This window comes from Mastigoproctus giganteus, chromosome 7 (genome assembly GCF_048544385.1).
Source record: "Mastigoproctus giganteus isolate SK-2022 chromosome 7, ASM4854438v1, whole genome shotgun sequence".
NCBI classification, from domain to species: domain Eukaryota; kingdom Metazoa; phylum Arthropoda; class Arachnida; order Uropygi; family Thelyphonidae; genus Mastigoproctus; species Mastigoproctus giganteus.
In genome coordinates this window covers 129,031,301-129,054,855 of record NC_143581.1, presented here as the reverse complement: position 1 = coordinate 129,054,855, position 23,555 = coordinate 129,031,301, and the positions used below count along the sequence as shown (strand labels likewise).

Below are 23,555 nucleotides of genomic sequence, written 5' to 3'. Positions count from 1 at the left end.
GGCCGCATGGTGCAAGAAAGCCTATGGCTTATGCTGCACCAGCCAAAAAAATAAAAATAAAAATAATCCGAACAAAACAATGATAAAAATAAATAAAATAAAATAAATAAATAAATAATAATAATTAATAAAAAAAAAAAAAAACGGAAATTAAACCTGTCATCCTATGCACTTCCCTTACCCGAAAGTACTATCCAGATGACCTTTGAATTTCCCCAAACTGTCGGCCTCTACCACCCATGAAGGCATCTTATTCCAGTAATTTATAACTCGCTGGCTAATATAAAACTTCCTGCAGTCCAATCTAAACATTTCCCCCCGTAACTTGAATTTATGTCCCCAATTCTAGCATAATTTATAATCTTGAAAATTTCGTCCTCATTCATTTTACTGATGCCTCTCAGAGCCTTAAACACATCAATCAAATCTCCTCTCAGGTGTCTAGTTTCCAAACTCATATTCGAAGTCTTTCTTCATAAGGACGCCCTTTTGCTGATCTCCAGGCGAGTTACCCGTCTTTGCACCCTTTCAAGAAGCTCAATGTCTTTCTTTAGGTGCGGTCTCCACACTTGAACACAGTATTCCAAGTGTGGTCTAACATAAGCCTTATACAATGGGATTATTACATCCCTATCTCTACTTGCAAAAGTTCGATAGATCATCGATAGGACACCATGGGCCTTCCTTGCAACCTGTTTACAATGCTCAGAGAATTTCATGTCTGACCGTATCGTAACACCCAAGTCCCTTTCCTCCAGTACTGGGTTTAGTTGAACTCCACCAAGTGAATAAGTTTTTTTGGGATTACTGTTTCCCAGGTGTAATACCTTACACTTGGATTAAAGCATAGCTGCCATTTTTCTGACAATTCCTGAAGTCTATCTAGGTCTCTCTGAAGAAGCTCAGCTTGACAGTGATCATTAAATACTCTACTAATTTTAACATCATCTGAAAATTTAGACATCACGCCCTCTATCCCTTCATCAATGTCGTTTATGAAAATTAAAAACAACAGTGGTCCTAATACTGATCCTTGGGGAACCCCACTTCTTACATCAACCCAATCTGAGGAATAGCCATTTATCACAACCCTCTGCCTCCTGCCCCGAAGCCATCCTTCTATCCGTATAAGGATTTTCCCAGTGATTCCAACCTGTTCCAGCTTATAAAGCAACCGCTCATGTGGGACTAAGTCAAAAGCTTTGCTGAAATCTAAATAAACAATGTCGAAATTATTCCCTAAATCCAGCTCGTAAGTGACCCTTTCGAAATAGCGAACCAGATTTGTTAAACATGATTTTCCCTTTACAAAACCATGCTGAGTATCCTTGAGAATTTCAATTCGATCCAAATGATCCTGAATTCCACCCTTGATCATTGCCTCCATGATTTTCCCTACTACTGAAGTCAGACTGACTGGTCGATAATTTCCAACTTCACTTTTAGAGCCACCCTTATGTATGGGAGATACATTTGCACTTTTCCAATCCAAGGGAATTTCCCCAGAGTCTAGTGATGCTCGCATAATTAGCCTCAATGGTTCAATGCACTCGCTTGCCGCCTCCCTTAAGATTATAGGGTATATTCCACCATCAACTCCAGGAGCCTTACTGGTCTGTAGGCTCGAAAGTTTTTTCATTAAATAATCTTGCAAAATTTCAATATCATTAATTACATATTTTTTAACTTCGCTCCCACAATTTCCCACAGGTTAACTGTACAAATTCCCTGCTGTTTAGCATTAGTAGAGGCATTTGATGCAAGAAAACAAAAGGCTTTTCATTTGTAAATATTGATGCAAAATAACTGTTGAGTTAGCATTAGCATTAGTAGAGGCATTTGATGCAAGAAAGCAAGCTTATGCAGCATCAGCCAAAAAAAAAAAAAAAAAACCACTTCCACTTCACCCCTCTGTTCGTTCAAAATACCTGTCCAGCTGAGCCTTAAACTTATTTAGGCTATCAACCTCCACCACAAGGGATGGAAGTCCGTTCCACCAACCAACCACCCGCTGGCTAAAGGCAAATTTCCGCACGTCCATCCTACATCTGTCTTTCCTCAATTTGAATTTATGCCCTCTCAGGTGATTTTTCTGAGCTAGAGGAAGAATCCCATCAGCATTGAGCATGCTTAAACCATTCAAGGCTTTATACACCTCTATCAGATCACCTCGCTGGTGCCTAGTCTCCAGACACTGTAATTTGCAAAACTTAAGCCTTTCTTCGTAAGAGCACCCCTTTGTTCCATTCACTAATCTTGTTGCCCTTCTCTGTACTCGTTCCAGCAGCTCTACATCCTTCTTGAAATGAGGCCTCCAGACCTGTATACAGTACTCTAGGTGTGGCCTGACCATCGCCTTATACAATGGAATAATCACCTCCTTATCCCTGCTGGAAAAATTCCTGTATATCATTGACAATACTCCATGAGCTACTCTTGCAGCCCGTCTGCACTGCTCAGAGAACTTCATATCTGCCTGCACAACCACCCCCAAGTCCCTTTCATTCTCTACCACTGTCAGTGTAGTACCACAGAGTTGATACGTTGCTCTGGGGTTGCTGTTTCCCATGTGTAGTACTTTACATTTGTCAATGTTAAACTTCATTTGCCACCTCTCAGCCCATCTGCTCAACCTTTCCAGATCCTGTTGCAGCAGCATAGTGTCAGTGGTGTCCTTGATAACCCTGCCAACCTTTGTATCGTCTGCAAACTTGGACATTAAACCCGATATACCATCATCAATATCATTTATAAATACAGAAAACAATAATGGACCCAACACTGAGCCCTGAGGGACTCCACTAATAACATCAGTCCACGATGAGCAGTGTCCATTGATTACCACTCTCTGTCTTCTCCCCCTCAACCACCCCTTTATCCATAGCAGCAATTTGCCGCCAATGTCACACTGCTCCAATTTGTGTAGCAGTCTTCCATGTGCAACAGTATCAAAAGCCTTTCTAAGATCCAAGTATATAATATCAAAGTTATTCCCTGCATCCAGTTCTTTTGTGACTGCATCATAGTATCCAATCAAGTTGGTCAGGCAAGACTTCCCCTTAACAAAACCATGCTGTGTCTGAGCTATAACTGAAGTCTTGTCTAAATGATCCTGCACTGCTTCTTTAACCAGTGCCTCCATTAATTTTCCTGGAACAGAAGTTAAGCTCACAGGTGTATAATTACTTGTGTCAGCCTTTGATCCTCCTTTGTGAATTGGGGTCACATTTGCACATTTCCAGTCTATGGGTACCTCCCCTGAGTCCAAGGAAGATCTCATAATTATGGCTAAGGGTTTGCTTACTTCCTTTGCTGCCTCCTTTAATATAACTGGATAGATCCCATCCACCCCGGGTGCCTTTCTTGTGTTTATCTTCAACAGTTTCTCCTCCACTTTACTCCCAGTTATTTCAAGATTCTGTAGCTTACTGCTAGAGTTGAATACACCTCTGGCATTCCCCTCGCTGAATAACTCCTCATGTGTGAATGTCGATGCAAAATATTCATTTAGTTTGTTAGCTACCTGAGCAGGATCATCAACACTTGACCCATCAATATCAAGTGGACCAATCTGATTCATCCCCTTCCTTCTAGAGTTTACATAAGTAAAGAACTCTTTGCTGTTTTTCTTTGCATCCCTTGCCAAGGATTTCTCGTAATCTGCCTTCGCCTGCCTAACCTCCTTTGTAACTTGGTTGCATATCAACTTGTATCTATCATAGGCTTCTGTGTCATGTGTTAATTTGTATGTATCCCATGCATTTTTCTTCTCTGCCATATGCCTCATTAGTTCATCTGACATCCATTTTGGCCTAAACCTTGAACAATATTTCTTAGTTGGTATGTAAAGCCTAGTAGCTTCCAAGATAAGTTCTTTGAATGCTTCCCATTTTGAATTTGCTGTTGGTAACATCATCAGTTGGTCCGACTGTATAGAATTTAAATACTGTCTCAGTCCATCGTAGTCGCCTTTACGGAAGCAATAACCCTTCCCTTTACCCCTAATGGTAGTTACCTCTTTGAGTAAATCCCACTTCAGCACACTGTGATCACTGCCACCTAGTGGTTCATTTATCTGCAGATTCTTAATGCATGAAGAATCACTGCTGATAATCAAATCAAGAGTATTACTCCCTCTAGTTGCCTCCCGAACATGCTGATGTAGAAAACAATCATCCAATAAATCCACAAAAGTCCTGCTAGTGTGTGAGTAACCAGCCCCCAAATTCCAGTCAATATCTGGGAAATTAAAATCTCCCATTATAAGACACTCTGATTTACTGGCCCACTCTATTTCCCTGTACAGTTCCTTATTATACTCATCAGAGTCAATTGGCCTATAGCACACTCCTACTCTCAATTTTGATCTCCCAATGTTTATGTCACACCAAACTGACTCCACACTGCACTGTCCAGCGATGTCGACTGGCTTCACTTCCTTGGTTTTTATGTGTTTCTTAACTAATAGCATAACCCCTCCTCCCTTCCTATCCTGTCTATCCTTTCTGTAGACGTTGTACTCCCCAAACTGCAGTTCTGCATCCCTTATATCTGTGTCACACCACGTCTCTGATATCCCAACAATATCTGCCTTCGATGTTTTGAGCAATACCTCAAATTCATCAAATTTATTTACTAAACTCCTAGCATTGGTATACACGCAAGTATACCTGCACCTGTTTCTATTCTTAGCTACCCTAACACAACCCATGTGTTCACTTGTACCGCAATGGCTCCCAGCAGTCTCTGAAATACCATGCATCTTGTTTTTCAGGCTTCTGCTCATTCTAATAGAAGCAGTGCAAGAATCTCTTTCACCTCTGCCAGTGGCTACTGTCAATCTATTGGTCTTTGTCTCCCCCCAAGCTAGCAGTTTTCCGACCCACCTAACACTGCCTCGATAGCATCAGCAAATATTCTTGCACCCTTTCTATTTAAGTGTATTCCATCCCTGTAGAAGCAATCTCTCCTGTTAACAAGTACAGTCCAGGCTGAAAAAAATTCTACCCCTTGAGCCTTGCACAATCTTTCCAGGGCCGAATTGATCGACAAGGCTCTCATCATATACTCCCTCCTATCGTGTCTGGGCAGAATTGCAGACACTTTCAAATTCAACCCTAATTCTCGGCTTTTGTTCAACAGTGACCTGTACTTGTTAAGTAATTCTGCCGGTCTCCTACTCTTAATATTATTAGTGCCAAAGAGTTCATCTGCAACCGCAGCTGGTGTATTTATTACTATCCCCTTTCCCTTACGTAAAGGTCCGATCTGGTTTGTCCTGCTCTTCTTGGCATTTATATATGTGAAGAATTCTTTATCCCCCCTCTTTGCTCTGTTTCTAGTGATCTCTCATAAACTGCTTTTGCCTGTCGAACCTTTTCTGTGGCTCTATTACACATCACCTTGTAGCTGTTATAGGCTTCAGTACTTTTTATTGCTCTGTAAACTTTCCATGCCACCTTTTTGTGCTCAAGTAATGTGGCAACTTCACTATTCATCCAACTTGGAACCCTTCTCGTGGAGTATTTTTTTAATGGTATATACGCATTCAAGGCATCTGTGATTAATGTTTTAAAAGCGTACCACAGTTCAATTGTATTCATTCTCTGCGCGATATCTACCCAGTTAATAGAGGCCATGTAGTACCTTAAGGCATCATAATTTCCTTTTCTGAAATTAAAACCCATTCCTTTGCCTTTTACTTCTGCTACCTCTCTCGTCATCATCCACCGTAGAACTCCGTGATCACTTCCTGCTACTGGTTCCTCTACTGTCAGCCCTGTTATGTCATCTGATTCATGTGTGATGATGAGGTCTAGGATATTCTTTTCTCTAGTACTTTCCCTGACGTGTTGATACAAATAACAGTCATCTAGTTGATTTAAAAATTTTGTTCCCCATGTCGAGTTTCCTTCCCATTTACTCCAATCAATTAGAGGAAATTGAAATCACCCATAATAAGGCATTGACGCTTACTTGCCCATTCCATTTGCATGTAGAGGCTTTTGTCATAATCTTCACAATCACCTGGTCTGTAGATTACTCCTACTCGCATTATACCTTTGTTTCCAACTATCTCACACCATACAGACTCTATACTAGCATGTGAAATGTCTGAATCCGGGAAAGCTATCGTCGCACTCAGGCTGCTTCTGATAAGAAGCATTACCCCACCACCCCTTCTATCTACCCTATCCTTCCTAAATACATTATACAAGCCGTACTGAAACTCATCATCCCCAATTTCCCCGTGGCACCACGTCTCTGTAAGCCCTATTATGTCCGCGTTACTTGTTTTAACCAGCAGTTCGAATTCACTCATTTTATTGACGACACTTCTAATGTTACTGTATAAACAATTAAGATTTACTGTTCTTGTATATTTAACAACCCTAACCAACCCTTGATGTTTTTTAGGCTCTCTTCCCTGATATTAGCTACCCGCTCATGTGAAACGTTTCTGCCCCCAGAACATCTAGATAATACGTCCAGTTGGGGTAACATATAAGAACTCTTAAGGTATGTGCAAGAGTTACTTTGAACAATATTATCAGATAAACGCGTGTCAGTATTACCCACATCCCCCCCCCCAACTAGCAGTTTCCCTGAACCTTTAAGGTATCCTCAATAATACTGGCAAAAACTTTTGCACCACCTTTGTTTAAGTGTATCCCGTCTCTACAAAACAAATTCCTTCTACCTACAAGTGTGGGCCATGCTGATAGAAATTTACCCCCTAAAGCCTTGCAGATTCCTTCAAGTCTTGAGTTAATTCACAAGGCTCTTAATATATAATCCCTCCTATCGTGTCTGGGCAGAATTGCAGACACATAGACATTATGGCCTAGCTCGCGACATTTCCTCAGCATGGTCCTGTATTTTTCCAACAAATCATCAGATCGTGTACGTTTAATATCATTTGTTCCCACATGAATAATATTATTTTCTTTAACCCCTTTAAAATCTGACAATCTGTTGGTGACATTATCAATAGTTGCTCCCGGCAGACATACCCTGGTTCTGCTCCACCTATCCTTATTACAAAAAATATTCCCCGTTTCCCTGACAATGGAGTCTCCTAATAAAACAATGTCCTTTTTAACCAGAGTAGTTTGCACTTGGTTTTTCTGTTTTGAGGCTCGAATCTGGTGTGCATCACTTGGTAGATTGCTGGAGTTTTGAATCCCTGACGAGCTCCCAGATGCATCATTCTCGAGGGCAAGCACTCGTTTTTTCAGGGACTCAAATTGTTCCATCAGCACCAAATTGTAATTTAAGATCGGTGCACTCCTTACATCGATCACAAAGAAAAGAATCCCCAGGTGAGGTAGGATTAGTCACCAGGTCGACCTTGGAAAACATTCCACAGGTTCCACAATGGATTAAATCATTACTCACCCGTAAATCGTCATCGGCTATTTCCGTGTGAGTCACGATACCCTGTGACATGTTTAAGGCAGATCTCGTAACTACCATTATAAATTTAAATAAATATCAATGAAAGTAACTTTAAAAAATTATATCTATAATATTATTAAAACCAAACAGTTACAGGAAAACCTATAACAAAATAATCCAACAATATCTAAATAAATCAAATATTTAAAAGCACTATCCAAAAGTAAACCACTTAACTGAGGATCCCTGTCTAAGCGCGTCCGCTCACCTCGAATGCCAACAGTCTCTGTTCGCATTCGAGGTGATTTATGCCCTCTCAGGTGATTATTCTGAGCAAGAGGCAGTATCCCATCAGCATTGAGCATGCTCAAACAATTCAAGGTTTTGTACACCTCTATCAGATCACCTCGCCGGTGCCTACTCTCCAGACACTGTAATTTGCAAAAAAATTAAGCCTTTCTTCATAAGAGCAACCCTTCGTTCTGTTAGTTTAACTTCTGTTGCGGGGAAATTAATGGAGGCACTGGTTAAAGAAGCATTGCAGGATCATCTAGACAAGACTTCAGTTATAGCTCGGACACAACACAACACAACATGAGTTTGTTAAGGGGAAGTGTTGTCTGATTAATTTGATGGGATACTATGATGTAGTCAGAAAGCAACTGGATACAAAGAATAACTTTGATATCATATATTTGGATCTTAGAAAAGCCTTTGATACTGTTGCACATGGAAGACTGCTGCGCAAATTGGAGCAGTGTGACATTGGAGGCAAATTGCTGCTTTGGATAAAGGGATGGTTGAGTGGGAGAAGACGGAGAGAGGTAATCAATGGACACTGCTGTTCATGGACTAATGTTATTAGTGGAGTCCCTCAGGGTTCAGTGTTGGGTCCATTGTTGTTTTCTGTATTTATAAATGATATTGATGATGGTATATCAGGCTTAATGTCCAAGTTTCCAGATGATACGAAGGTAGGCAGGGTTGTTAATGACACTAATGACAGTACACTGCTGCAACAGGATCTAGAAAAGTTGAGTAGATGGGCTGAGAGGTGGCAAATGAAGTTTAACATTGACAAAATGTAAAGTACTACATATGGGAAGCAGGAATCCCAGAGTAACGTATCAACTCTGTGATACCACACCGACAGTGGTAGAGAATGAAAAGGACCTGGGAGTAATTATGCAGGCAGATATGAAGTTTTCTGAGCAGTGCAGATGGTCTACAAGAGTAGCTTATGGTGTGTTGTCAATGATATACAGGAAATTTTCTAGTAGGGATAAGGAGGTGATTATTTCCTTGTATAAGGCAATGGTCAGGCCACACCGTGAGTACTCTATACAGGTCTGGAGGCCTCATTTCAAGAAGGATGTAGAGATGCTGGAACGAGTACAGAGAAGGGCAACAAGATTAGTGAATGGAACAAAGGGTTGCTCTTACAAAGAAAGGCTTTAGTTTTGCAAATTGCAGTGTCTGGAGACTAGGCACTTGCGAGGTGATCTGATTGAGGTGTATAAAGGCTTGAATGGTTTAAGCATGCCCAGTGCTGATGGGATTCTTCCTCTTGCTCAGAATAATTGCCTGAGAAGGCATAAATTCAAACTGAGGAAAGATGGTTGTAAGATAGATGTGCGGAAGTTTGCCTTTAGCCAGTGGGTGGTTGATTGCTGGAATAAACTGCCATCTGTTGTTGTAGAAGTTGATAGCTTAAATAGATTCAAGGCAGAACTTGATAAACATTTGGAGCAAGTGGATGGGTGAAATAAGGATTTTTTTCTTTTTTTTTTTCGATGATGCTATATAAGCTTGCTTTCTTGCATCATGTGCCTTTGCTAATGCTAATCCATTCTCTTGCTATGATGCTATTTTGATATCATGATCATCTGTACTCTTGGAGTTTTGTGTTGTATTATGCTGGTCATTGTTTAACTTCATTAATAAATTTTTCTGTGTTCAAATGTTGAAAATCCACTGATCAAGTCAATAAACATTCACTTATACTAATAAATTCAGTTACCATATTTTTTGGACCATAAGATGCACTTTTTCCCTGGAACATGTTGCCTAAAACTCCGTGGGTCTTATTATACAAAGGTATACTAGGTTCACACAATGATATCTTTATCTCTAACCATATCAAGCAGTAGTACGATGAAAACACCCAGGTGGCTCCCTTGGTGTTTCTGTGTCAAGTAGCTCAAAACTAATAGAGGCCCCAGAGAAGATGGCTTATGAATTAAGCATGGAGCTACCTTTAATTTCAGTATGCCTTAGCCACATTCCACTTAACAAGCCTTTTAAAGTATTTGCTTGCAAGGAGTGGACCAATTGGATAAAGGCACCAAATCACAATTTGACATCAATAGGATGAATGAAGTGACAACCATTTTGAAGGTGAGAAAATGGGTGAAAAATTTGTCTCACATTTCACTAATTAGTGAAGTGCGAGCTAGTTGTCAAGTCATTTCAAGAAATGATATGTATCAAAATAAATTAGTAATGATGAGCATAATACAATGATTAAAAGCTTTGTTTTACTCTGAAATTTGTTTGGTAGGCACTTATGAATTTGTGTTTCAAATATATCTAATAAAATATTTGTCTTCTAAAATATTGGTGTGCATTGTATGGTCCAATACACCTTATTGCCCAGAAAATTCAGTAAATAAACATTGTTTCACTAATAAATTACATTTAATTTTCATAATAATTTTTTCAGTACAATAGCACCCATCTAATAATAGTTTACTAATGAGATTAGAAAGTATGCAAACCTGCTTTGATGCTCTTCTAGTTTCAAAAATGTAGGGAAATGAGATTGGTTAGGAGAAGTTCTTACCAAGAAGAAGAGAAAAGAAGGGCAGTGAGATTGGTGAGAACAACAAAATAGGCTTCAGTTCTACAAATTTCGGTGTCTGAAGACTATTCATCTGCAAGGTGATCTTATTTGAGGTATTTACAGCTTTGAATGGATTGAGCAAGCCCAATGCTGATGGGTTTCTTTCTCTTATTCACACTATGCACATGAGGGGAAATAAATTCAAATTGAGGAAGGATGGTCACAGAATAGAAATGTAAAAGTTTGCCTTTAGCCAGCAGGCAGTTGATTACTGGAACAAACTTCCATCTGACGTGGAAGTGGATAGCATGAATAAATTCAAGAAAGAACTAGACAAACTGTTGGATTGGTGAAATGGGAATTTTTTTTGTAAACTTGCTTTCTTACATCATTTGTCTCTGGTTATAATAATAACAAAAAATAATGTATTTAAGTGTGGGCAGAAAGTTACATGCAACATTGCATTTATGTATATGCTGAATAGGATGCTCTCCACTACAACATTGAAAAGGAAATTTGCTCTTTAAAGAATTTTTTTTATTTAAAAAAATTTTTTTTTTACAAAAAGTGTGCTATAATAACAGCATTAAAACTTTCAGAAGAAAAAGAAATGAGCAACAGTAATAAATGCAAGTACATTAATTTCTTTTTTATCATTACAATGCTATTCTTGCTAAATAACAATTTCAAGAATAACTCAGTTTTACTAAACAAAGCTTATTAATGTAGTTGTATTATTGTCCGGTATTGGACAACAACTTGTTGACATTTTTAATCTTGTTGAAGAAATCAGTGCTATCTTATTATGAATAAAAATTAAAACAGCATAAATGTGCCCTTTGACTCCTGTATCAGCCGAAAAGCAGGCTTTATTAGTTCTCCTAAAACTTTTTTTTCTCATAGTTTAATTAGTCATTTGCACATCAGATGGCCTAAAAATCAGATGAGTGCGTGTAGTTTTTTTGCTGTTGTTTATTATTTATTAATTTTTTTTTCATTTTATTCATATTACTTATTTATAAACCACAGTATTTTAATATTTCTTAGGGTATTCCAGAGGATCTTCTGTTTTTCTTTGCTCATTTACGTTTTGGAGGAAAGCTGCATAGAGTAGAAGAAGATTTGTTGATGTACCGATATCATCCACAAGCAACTACATTTTCTGTTCATGAGTATGTTGGTGTTTGTTATATGTTAAAACTTATCCACAGACTTAAGTTGATTCAATTAATTTGGCAGTGATGAGAAAAAGTCATAAGTTAGAATTATATTTAAAAGTGTTCGTAATTCTACTCAGATATGAAAAAAAAGGAGCCTTGTTAAAAAAAATTTTTGCCTGGAGAGACAATGCAAGGCTTATGGAGTAGAATTTTTCTGAGTATGCTCTATGCTTGTTAATTAAGAATGCAGGTTGGGAAAATGGGCCGAGAAGTGGCAACTGCAGTTTAACGTTGACAAATGCAAAGTACTGCATATGGGTAGCAATAACCGAAGAGAGAGACGTACCAACTGGGTGGTACTAAACTCAAGGAAGTGGAAAGTGAAAAAGAACTGGGGGTAATTGTGCAGCCAAATATGAAGTTCGCTGAGCAGTGCAGACAGGCTGCCAGGGCAGGTCATGGAGTCTTGTCAATTATATATAGGAATTATATAGGACAGGGAGGTGATAATCCCTGTTATACAAGGCAATTGTACGATTGGGATAATATATAACCTGCATAATTGTTAATTATGTAGCTTAACAAGCATATGCTTGTTAATCTGCTGAGAAATTCTGAGAGACTGTGTTTACAGGAAAAAGATGCAAGAATATTTAGCATTAGCATTAGTAGAGGCATACAATGCAAGAAAGCAAACTTATGCAGCATCAGCCAAAAAAAAAAAAAAAAAAACCTCCCATTTTATCCCTCCATTCGTTCCAAATGCCTGTCCAGCTCAGCCTTAAATTTTGCCTTGTCCACTGGCTAAAGGCAAATTCCCGCACATCTATTCTACAACTATCTTTCCTCAATTTAAAACCGTGCCCCCTCAGGTTCTTAGTCTGAGCAAGACAAAGAATCCCATCAGCATTCAGCTTGCTCAACCCATTCAAGACCTTATACACCTCAATCAGATCACCTCACAGGTGCCTACTCTCCAGGTGCTGCAATTTACAGAACTTAAGCCTTCCTTGGTAAGAACACCCCTTTGTTCCCCTCACCAATCTTGTTTCCCTTCTTTGTACTCGTTCTAGCAACTCCACATCCTTCCTAAAATGAGGCCTCCAGACTTGTGCAATACGAATGCAAAGTACTGCATATGGGTTCATTTCTCTTCGGTTATTGCTACCCATATGCAGTACTTTGCATTTGTCAATGTTAAACTCCAGTTGCCACTTCTCAGCCCATTTTCCCAACTTATCTAGATCCAGTTGGAGTAGTATACTGTCATTACTGTTGTTAAAAACCCTGCCAACCTTTGTATCATCTGCAAACTTGGACATTAAACCTGATATACCTTCATCAATATCATTGATAAATATACAAAACAACAGTGGGCCCAACATCGAACCCTAAGGAACTCCACTAATAACATTTGTCCACGAAGAGCAGTGTCCATTGATTACCACTCTCTGTTGTCTCCCACTCAACCATCCCTTGATCCATTGTAGCAGCTTACCCTTAATGCCATACCTCTCCAATTTGTATAGCAGTCTTCCATGTGCAACAGTATTAAAAGCTTTCCTGAAATCCAAGTATATGATATCAAAATTATTTTTGGCATTCAGTTCCTTTGTGACCACATCATAGTAACCAATCAAATTGGTCAGACAAGACCTCCCTTTGACAAACCCATGCTGTGTCTTAACTGTTACTGCAGTCTTGTCTAGATGGTCCTGCAATGCTTCTTTCACCAGTGATTCCATTATTTCCCCTTAACACAAGTTAAACTATCAGGTCTGTAGTTACTTGTCACCTTTTGAACCTCTTTTGTGAATTGGTGATACATTTGCACACCTCTAGTCCATGGGGACCTCCCCTGAGTCCAAGGAAGCTCTTATAATTATGGCTAAGGGTTTGCTTACTTCCTTTGCTGCCTCCTTTAATATAACTGGATATTTGCTGATGCTATCATGGCAGCATTAAGTCAGTCAGGAAACTGCTAGCTTTGGGGGGAATACACAGACTAATAGATTAATAGCAGGCAGAGTCCTTGCATTGCTTCTACCTTGCATTCAATAGCATGGAAAGGAAGATGTCAAGGATTACAAGGTCTCCTGGGGGTCTTCCTGAGCACAGGCACATACATGGGCTGTCTTAGGATTACCAAGAACAGAAACAGGTGCATGAGTACTTGCATGTACACTAATGCTAGGACTTTAGTAAACAAATTTGATTAATTTAAAGTACTGGTTAAGTGTTCAAATACTGACATTGTAGGGTCATCGGAGATATGGTATCACTCAAACATAAGGAATGTGTAATTTGAATATAGCAAGTGCAAAATGTACAGAAAGTTTAGATAGGACAGGAGGGAAAAGAAGTGCACTTTTTTTAACAAATACTTAGATTCTAAGGCAGTGCACCCAGTTGATATGGGTGGCCAGTGCAATGTTCAGTTGGGTTAGTATGACATGGGCACTGGGAAGACAAAAAATGAAATTATGAGTGATTATGAGATTAAGATAGACCAACTGTAAGGAGTATAAGAAAAAAAAACTGTACACACAGATTGAGTGGGCCAGTAAATCAGGATGTCTTATGGGGGATTTTAACTTTCCAGATATTGAAACTTGTCAATTGGTCACTCACACAGTAGCAAAACTTTTCAGGATTTATTGGATTACTGTTTTCTACACCAGCCTGTTAGAGGGGCAACAAGAGAAAACAATAAATCTTGATCTGACTATCAGCAGTGACTCTTCTTGCATTAAGAATATCTAGGTAAGAGAAACTCTAGATGACAGTGATCATAATATATCAGTATAAGAACTACTTAAAGATAAAACTACTGTCAAGGTTAAAAGAAAGGGATATTGCTCTTGTACAGGTGACTGCAGTGGTTTTAGATAATTTTTAAACTAGCTGAAAATTCTAAATGAGAAGTATCCAGGGAAGTAACATAGAAGCTGCTAAGCTTTTTATGCCAACTAAGAGATATTGTTCTAGGTTTTGACCTAAATGGATGTCATATGAAGTAATGAGATCAGTGGCAGAACAGAAAATGCATGAGATGATTGTGAATTAGCAGCACACACAGAAACCTATAATCAGCACAGACTAGTTTGGGTGATCCTCCCTGCAATCAAGTCACTAAAGTAAATAATGAGAAGTCTTTGGCTAAGAATGCAAAGAAAAATAGCAAAGGTTCTTTTGCTATCACCAAAGGGATGAACCATATTGGCCAGCTAGATATGACTGACATAATTATTAATGATCCTGTTTAGGTATTCTAATAAACTGAATAATATTTGGCATCTACATTCACCTGTGAAGAAGTTTTTAGGGATAGAAATACCAAATGTATACTGAGTTATATTTAGGAGCTAAATAATTTTGATAAGAGAGAGAGGAAGTGAAAGATAAGTTATTATTACTATATTATTTCTTCCTGATGGGTGGGAGGGTTCACCCCCATCGTGGGTACTGGTACCAAATGCACAGGGTGGTTCTTATGTCCGGCTGTTATTATTACTGTTCGTGTAGGAGCTCTGACTATCCTACAGATGTACAGGATTGCAACTTTCTGGAGTTTCTTGTAAGTATTCTCTGGGAGACCTCTATTTGTCTAGATCTTTGTGCAGTAGCATAACCTGATTGCTGTGATTGACCACCCTGCCAACCTTAGTTTTATCATTAGAAAATCTAGACATTAAGCCTGATATGTCTTCATTGATATCATTAAAAATATTGAAAACAACAATGGCCCAACACCGAAACCTGTGGGGGGGGGGGGCCCTGCTGATGACATTAGAGAAGAACAGTGTCATTCAATAACCACTATCTGTCATCTCTCACTCTGCCATTCTTTTATCCAAAGCAGCAACTTGCCATTAATGCCACACTGCTGCAATTTGTATATCTGTTTTTTATTAGCATTAGTTGAGGCATATGATGCAAGAAAGCAAGCTTATACATCATTAGCAAAAACAACAACAACAAAAAAAAAAAAACCCTTCTCATTTCACCCATCTGGTCACTCCAAATTTTATCTAGTTCAGCCTTAAATTTATTTAAGCCATCAACTTCCACAACAACAGATGGAAGTCTGTTCCAGCAATCAACTACCCGCTGGCTAAAGGTAAACTTCCGCACATCTATTCTACAACTGTCTTTCCTCAGTTTGAATCTGTGCTCCCTCAAGGTTCTTAATCTGAGCAAGCTGAAGAATCTCCTATCAGCATTGAGCCTACTCAAACCATTCAAGGCCTTATACACCTCAATCAGATCACCTCACAGGTACCTAGTCTCCAAACGCTGAAATTAGCAGAACTTAAGCCTTTCTTTGTAAGAGCACCCTTTGTTCCTCTCACCAGTCTGGTTGCCCTTCTCTGTACTCATTCTAGCAACTCTACAGCCTTTCTAAAATGAGGCCTCCAGACCTGTATTCAGTACTCAAGGTGTGGCCTGACCATTGCCTTATACAAGGGGATAATCACCTCCTTATCCCTGCTGCTAGCAAAATTCATATACAGGGTGATTCACTACCAGTGCGACAAACTTACAGGAGGTGTAGGGGGCACAAAGACGACTTGGAATCACATAGCACTGCAGGGTCAAAAATGCCTTCGTCATGCGGTAGAGGATGTTGAACGGGAGGTTGCATGAACAGTGATCCCACTGGAAGTCGGAATTTGCGAACCGTTTCTGTTGAAGAAACCAAGTAGCAAAAGTCCTCCGGAGTGGATAATCCACAGGCTCCAATGATTGGACGTATTGCAGATGGTATGAACTCATTTGGTTTGTTGACAGTATCCTCCATAGAGTGGATTGGGAAATACCCAATTGTTGGCCTATCGCTTGAGTACTCGTACTAGGATTGCCTTCTGCAAGACGTAGGACATTCTCCTCATTGTCTGGCATCCTTGTCATTCGCTTTCGATTCATGGTACCTCTCGTGAAACAACCAGTCTCACGTAACCTTCTGGCACACATGCGAAAATCGTATGATGAGGAGCACGCCTGTGCGGGGAAACATTCCTGGTACAAGCGCAGAGCGGCGTGCCCGTTACAGTCCGCAGCTCCATATGCGAGGTGCATGTCGGCCAGTTCAACGTTTAAATACTCGCCCATCCTACTGCCTCGGGAACCGGTTCGCAAATGCTGACTTCCAGCGGGATCGCTGTTCACGTGACCTCCCATTCAACGTCCTCTACCGCATGACGAAGGCATTTTGGACCCTGCAATGCTATGTGATTCCGATTCATCTTTGTGCCCCCTACACCTCCTGCAAGTTTGTCTCACTGGTAGGGAATCACCCTGTATATCATTGACAAGACTCCATGACATGCTCTGGCAGCCCATTGTTTAGCCTTTGCTTTAAATGCAGCATTTGAGGGGAAAAGATTACTGTTCTTCATTATTGAAGTTCTAGTCAATCATGCCCTTCAACAGTTGTGATTTGGCAAACAAAAATATAGCTGATAGTATTTCACAGGCTTCTACTGAAGTTTTTCCATGTGTTGGATTGACTCCTTTGAATTCAACTGGGGTAGAACCAATGATATCACAGACTGATCACTGTGCACATGATACTCCTCCTGATAATGCCAAATCACAGCTAAGTAACTACTGAGTCTGATTCCTGTTGAGAATTCTGTTATCAATAATGCTTATGCCTCTACTGAGAATAACCCTTAAGTGGATACATTTCCCACCCCACCAAAGGCTAAATCTGGAACTATTATCATTTTCACTGAATTTCCTCTGAGAGAGATTGCAACTCGCTGTAGGAAAGGTATAGAAGATTACTTATTTGGTGAGAACAGTAAAGTGACTATACTCTTCACCAAGAATGTCCTTCACTATTGTAGTGGGTTGGAACATGTGAACAGGTTAACAATTAAAAATAAAAAACTACAAGTGCACTTAAGGAAATGGAAAAATGAATCTCCTCACCTATGCAATTAAAATCTTCCCAGTTATCTTCTGCTGCTACTGACGACACCCATAAATATGTTTACATGTTGCTATTCCCTTCTGTATAATTCTCTAAGCAATGTCAGTAGGTTTCTGCTGTCCAGAAACCTACTGACTCTTAATGGATCATTAATGACTTGTTGTCTCTTCAGACTACACGAAGGGAATGTAGTCAAAATCTCCTAATCCTGAAAGCATCTGAGGACAGCTAATATAGTATTGTAATAAGGCAGAACTGCATTTCTAGCACATTAACCAAGAACAACTCCACCAACAAACGAGTATATCTCCACTAGTTAGAAAAATAAAGATTTTAAGAAAATTTAGCTGTTTTCTCATCTTTCATCTGACTTTTATGCCACAAAATATGACAACTGCATTAATAAAAAAAATGCACAGGTAACTAATTAAGATCATGTCCCAATATATTTACACAAATATGAATAGTTATATTAATATTCTTTAACTGGTATCTTTTCTGTCAATTTAAATAATAAAGTTTTAAATTTATTGAAATAATAATTATGCTTGTTATGTCCCTGTAGGAATACAATATGGAATATCAGAGTTAAAGAGATAGAAGAACATGTAATTGGTCATTGGAAGTATTTCTCTGTATGGAATGCTGGGAAACAGGGTAGGAAACTGTTCAAATCATTGTCTCCAAGGAACAGAGATAAGGTATTTTTCAATTCCTACTATTAGTTCACACTCTCCCTATATATATTTATATATCTTGTTCAAATTTTCAATCGTTAATAAAATACTTTTTATTCATCCACTCAAGTTCAAATACATTTTTTTAAACTTGTAGTGGATAACACTTGATGTTAATACAGTTTTTTCAAATATTAATTCATTAATTAAATTTAATTAATTAATTTTAATTTTATATGGGAGAAAAAAATTTCTCTTATATAAGATATTTAGCAGGATATAAATTTAGGAATAAATACCGTCAGTGGCGAAGCGTGTAGATCGCTTGAAAAAAATTTCTTTTTCAGATTCTTTTTTCATTCTGGGTTCTAGTCTGAGTCAAGGAGAGAACAAAATGGAAAATGAAACATGTGAATAAAAATAATAGTCCAACACCATATATAGAAAGGAAAATGGAAAATTGCAAGGAAATTCGCTTTCTATTTTGCCACTTAATATTGTGATTCTGTCATATGTACAGTATATACATATTTATATTAATTGTAATTATTTAATAAAAAGTAACTAAAATAAAATTTTTCTTTGTTGACCTAAGTAGGAATTGACTTTAAATTTTTTTTTTTTATATTACTTGTTCATTGTATAATTTGATGCATTCAGTATCCATTTTTTTAAATTTTTAATCATTTTTTTTTTTTTTTTTTTTTCCAGATTCAGACTGTTAACACAGATGAATCTAAATACAGTAGTATTCCAGTTATTTGAATACCAATCCCAGTTCCCAATTATTTTTCACATTCAAACCATTAAGACAAAAGCAGAAATTTCTTTTTTTCTGCTTTTATATAATGCACCTATTCGTCATGTCCATATGTCTATATAGCTGTCCCTCCATCTATCTGCATGTAACAACTCAAATCCCAGTGGATGGATTTTCATGAAATTTTATGAAAATCCATGAAATGGAATGGAAAATGAAATGGAATATAAATTATAATTTATATTCCATTTCATTCCATTCCATTCTAGATTTGATTAAAATCATCCAATAAAAATTCAGCAATTATTATTTCTTTTCTTTTTTTTTTTTTTTTTTTTTATATCCATATATAATAACTCCACTCCCAGTAAATGGATTTTCATGAAATTTTATATTAAATTTTCTTAGAATTATTTGTCGACCCTTCCAGGATTTCATTAAAATTAGACCAATGAAATCTGACAGTTATTTATTTATTTTTTCATACATATTATATAGGCTATCTATATGCTGTATATTGTAGCTGAAGCACTGGATTTTATGTTTGTTACCATGAGCAGATGTTCAGAAACAAAATTTCCTTGGTTCACAGATAAGTCTTTGCTTTTTACTTTTTTGTTATAAATCATTAATATTAATGCTTCAAATATATATTATATATATTAATCATTAATATTACTATTTGCACTGGAAATGCAACACACTTCATACATTAACATGTATTTGAAGACGAAATGCACAAGGCATAATCCTTATGGGTTTTGGTAATTAATTATATAATATCGGTGTAGATACACCATAGTTAACCCATAAATTTGAACTACGTATGTAGTGTAAAAGGCATCGTTTTAATAGTATCTCATATTGTGGGTGCCTTCACAACGAGATAGCTGGTATTGCACTACTTCAAATAAATAGCGCTTTTCTAGTAGAGAAGACTACTGTTATTTATTTTCAGAGGATACCACCACCCAGATGATCGTTTCGAAGCTAGTGGGCTTCATCATCAGTGGGCGGGCAGGTACCCTGGTAGTGCAATATTGCATATCGGGCACATCTCAATTACAATATGAGATATGCCCACCCACTAGCTTCGAAACGATCATCTGGGTGGTGGTATCCTCTGAAAATAAATAACAGTAGTTTTCTCTACTAGAGAAGTGTTATTTATTTGAAGTAGTGCAATACCAGCTATCTCGTTGTGAAGGCACCCACAATATGAGATACTATTAAAACGATGCCTTTTACACTACATACGTAGTTCAAATTTATGGGTTAACTATGGTGTATCTACTCCGATATTATATAGTTAATTACCAAAACCCATAAGGATTATGCCTTGTGCATTTCGTCTTCAAATACATTATTACCAACACCCTTTGGCATCTCTCATATTGTGGATATAACTTCGCAACTGTGATGGCATTAACAGTGCAACACTAATGATGAAGCCCACTAGCTTTGAAATGATTGTCTGGGTGGTGGTATCCTCTGAAAATAAATAACAGTAGTTTTCTCTACTAGAGAAGTGTTATTTATTTGAAGTAGTGCAATACCAGCTATCTCGTTGTGAAGGCACCCACAATATGAGATACTATTAAAACGATGCCTTTTACACTACATACGTAGTTCAAATTTATGGGTTAACTATGGTATATCTACACCAGTATTATACAATTAACACGTATGCAGTGTGTTAAAGGAACAATTTAGTTATAACTTGTTCCTCCTATTTTGCAAAAAAGCAAAGACTTATCACATGAATATAATAAAATCATGACTTGACTTACGTAAAGCATTATTATAAAAGAAGTAAAGAAGAGTAAATTTCATGCATGTCACTTCTGATACCAACCACATCATGCTTAAAAACTTCAGCCTTCAAAAACAAGTTAAAAAAAAAAAAAAAAAAAAAAAAGCTACAAATTCACCTTACATAACTTATGCCAAATATAAATATATTGTAATAGTCAATATGTGTAACTAAACAAACATGACTTGACAAAGATGTACAAGTATATGATCAAGTTATTACTTTTTGACAGATGAGGAAATAGTTTCATTGTTAAGTAGAATCTGAAACAGTCAGAAATTAAAATGAAATAGCCATTATGATGAATGTGCATAATGGAAACATCAGCCAGTGAAGCATTTAACACTCTTACAAATCATTGCCAGATGGCTGAGTTTTAATAAGAATTGGTTGAAAACCATTGGGTGCATTTGAGGAAAATACAGAATCTTGCAGACTAAAAAAAAAAAAAGTCTGACATCTTTCAAGCAGAAAATTGTTGGCAGTAATTCTAAAACTGTATAAACACATGCAATGCATAATATTTAAATAATAAATGCATGATACAAATATATATACTGTATATATATATATATATATATACTGAGTTGGCTTTGCATTGCATTAGCAACACCAACTTAATACCTCCCGAGGCCATCTTTTGCCCATATATGTCTTGCCATGAACACCACGAAGTGTTGCAGTCCTGTGATAGTGTACCTGTGTTGCTCAATGTGTCCAGTAATGCTTGCACATTGTCAACTGAATGGTCATAGCATTGAATGTCCTTTTTCAGTAGGTTCCAGACATGCTGAATTAAGTTGAACTCAGGAGTTGGACAGCCATGGGAGGATGGAGAATTTATTGTCACATTCCTGAGACCAGTTTGCACCCTGCCAGGCCTTATGGCATGTTGCACTGTCTTTTTGATAGATCTAGAGCTGTCTGAATACACTGTAATCATGGGAGGAGGAGCACTTGGTTAGTGACAATAGAAAGGTAGGCATTCCCATCTAGCTGTGATTGATAGTGATCAGGAACCAGGGTATGCCATGAAAACAGTCCCCAAACCATAACACCAACAGTGCATTCAGGTGCCATGCCTCATGTTTCTTTCTTCAAATGTGCATACACCCATCAGCATGATATAGTTGGAAACTGGATTCATCAGACCAAGTAACAGATTTCCATGTGGTGGTCCAGTACTGGTACTCTTGTGTCCATTCAAGGCACAATTTCTTGTCTCGCAGTGAGCATGGATACCCGTGACAACCATTGACTATCATAGCCTATACGAGCCAATGTCCAACACATAGTCCATGTAAATTGGCCTTGCTATTCCTACATGATGCTCACCATGACTGTTGACCATACATGGCTGTCCCACATGTAACCTTTGGTTAGTTCAACCATTGTTGCGCCAGTCACAGTAGACTCACGACACCACAGAATGGGAGCACTTAACCCCACAATCATTCCACCTTCAAAGTCTGAAAGATCCCAAAACCAACCAATTCTTCCTCACAGACACTCAAAAACTGATTGACGCATGTATGAACCACAATCTTGTATCAGCCATTCCTGATTTTTGAGCCTTTACCACCATCACAGACCAGTTTATTCCTACACATGGGTGCATCACTAATGCAAAGCAAACTCAGTGTATACCTTATGTATGTATGTTCATAGCATGTACTTTTTTTACACAAGAAAAGTAAATAACCTAAAATAATTATGAATAATAGCACTAGCCAACAATTTAAAATTTTTTTCAATAACATTAACGAAATCAACTGATTTTGACTAAATCGCATGTGCTGAAAACAAAAAGTACAGTAGAATGTTCATAGCACATCACGTTTTCATGGTATGGCTTTGTGCTCCTTTTTTCCAAAAATTGTGAATTTTTACTTAACTAAATGTACTTGACTACTTTTCTTGTAAATTAATTGCTTGAAATAGAAATGACAACCAGTAAGCATTCCAAATGGTTAAAAAATAACATATTTAAACTTTATAAACACCTATTTAACCCACAATTAACCCACAAAAGTGGAGGCAAAAATAGGAAATCGCACTACTTACAGTTATTTTTGTCTTTTATGAGCAGAATGGTCCTCCCTTATCAGAAACCAGCAATAGTCACCCATCATCCTTGATACCTCTGCTCCATAGTTTGGATATCTTGGTGGAATCATTCCCCCTGTTTGTCACTGACAGATCCCAAGTTGTCCAGAAGGAAGTCCAGGTGTGAATGTAGGAAGTGTATCTTCAGCGACATTTGGTATCCTAACTTTTGATAGTTATGCAACAATTCTTCTATCAACTCTTTATAGTTCTCTACTTTTTTATTCCCTAAAAATTCACTAATGACAGCTCTGAAGGATTTCCACATATCTAATTCAGTGGCATTAAATTTAGTTTCAAAGATTTCATCCTTTAAAAGCTGTCTAATTTGTGGGCCCACGAATATACCCTCTTTCAACTTTGCATCACTAATTTTTGGAAACTGGCTTTTTTAGTACTCAAAATCTTCACTATTTTTGCCCAAAGCTTTTACAAAATTTTTCATGAGACCCAACTTAATGTGCAAAGGCGGGAAAAGCACCATTTCAGGTTTCACTAAAGGTGTACATTTCATGTTGCATTTCCCAGGAACATATTCTTCTCTGATGGGCTATTCTTTCACAATATAATGATGTTCTGATGCTTGACTATCCCATAAACACAGGAAACGGCAGTACTTAGTAAAACTACCCTTTGGTCCAAACAACAAAGCGATTACTTTTAAATTGCCACAGATTTTCCAAAAATATTTCTTATATGGCACAATTAAGTGTGGGATTTTGTCATTTTCAGGATTGGAACTAGGATCGGCAGACATTGAGGGGGCATGTATGGGCTCTAGTGACTCTTGCTCTTCTTTTTCCCGAATAGGAATTTCTTCACAACTAGGTGGAGGAATAGGAATAGGGAGTTCCGGTGTGT

General features: G+C 37.9%; 1 protein-coding gene across 1 annotated transcript in view; it reads left to right on the top strand.

The window, feature by feature from the left end:
- Positions 1-23,555, top strand: part of LOC150083193 (queuosine-tRNA galactosyltransferase-like) — a 374,131-nt gene that overhangs the window by 208,919 nt on the left and 141,657 nt on the right. Inside the window, exons 9-10 of the mRNA XM_090377897.1 lie at positions 11,288-11,412; positions 17,904-18,039. Of these exons, the coding sequence (XP_090234023.1) occupies positions 11,288-11,412; positions 17,904-18,039 (261 nt within the window). The remainder of the gene's footprint in view (positions 1-11,287; positions 11,413-17,903; positions 18,040-23,555) is intronic.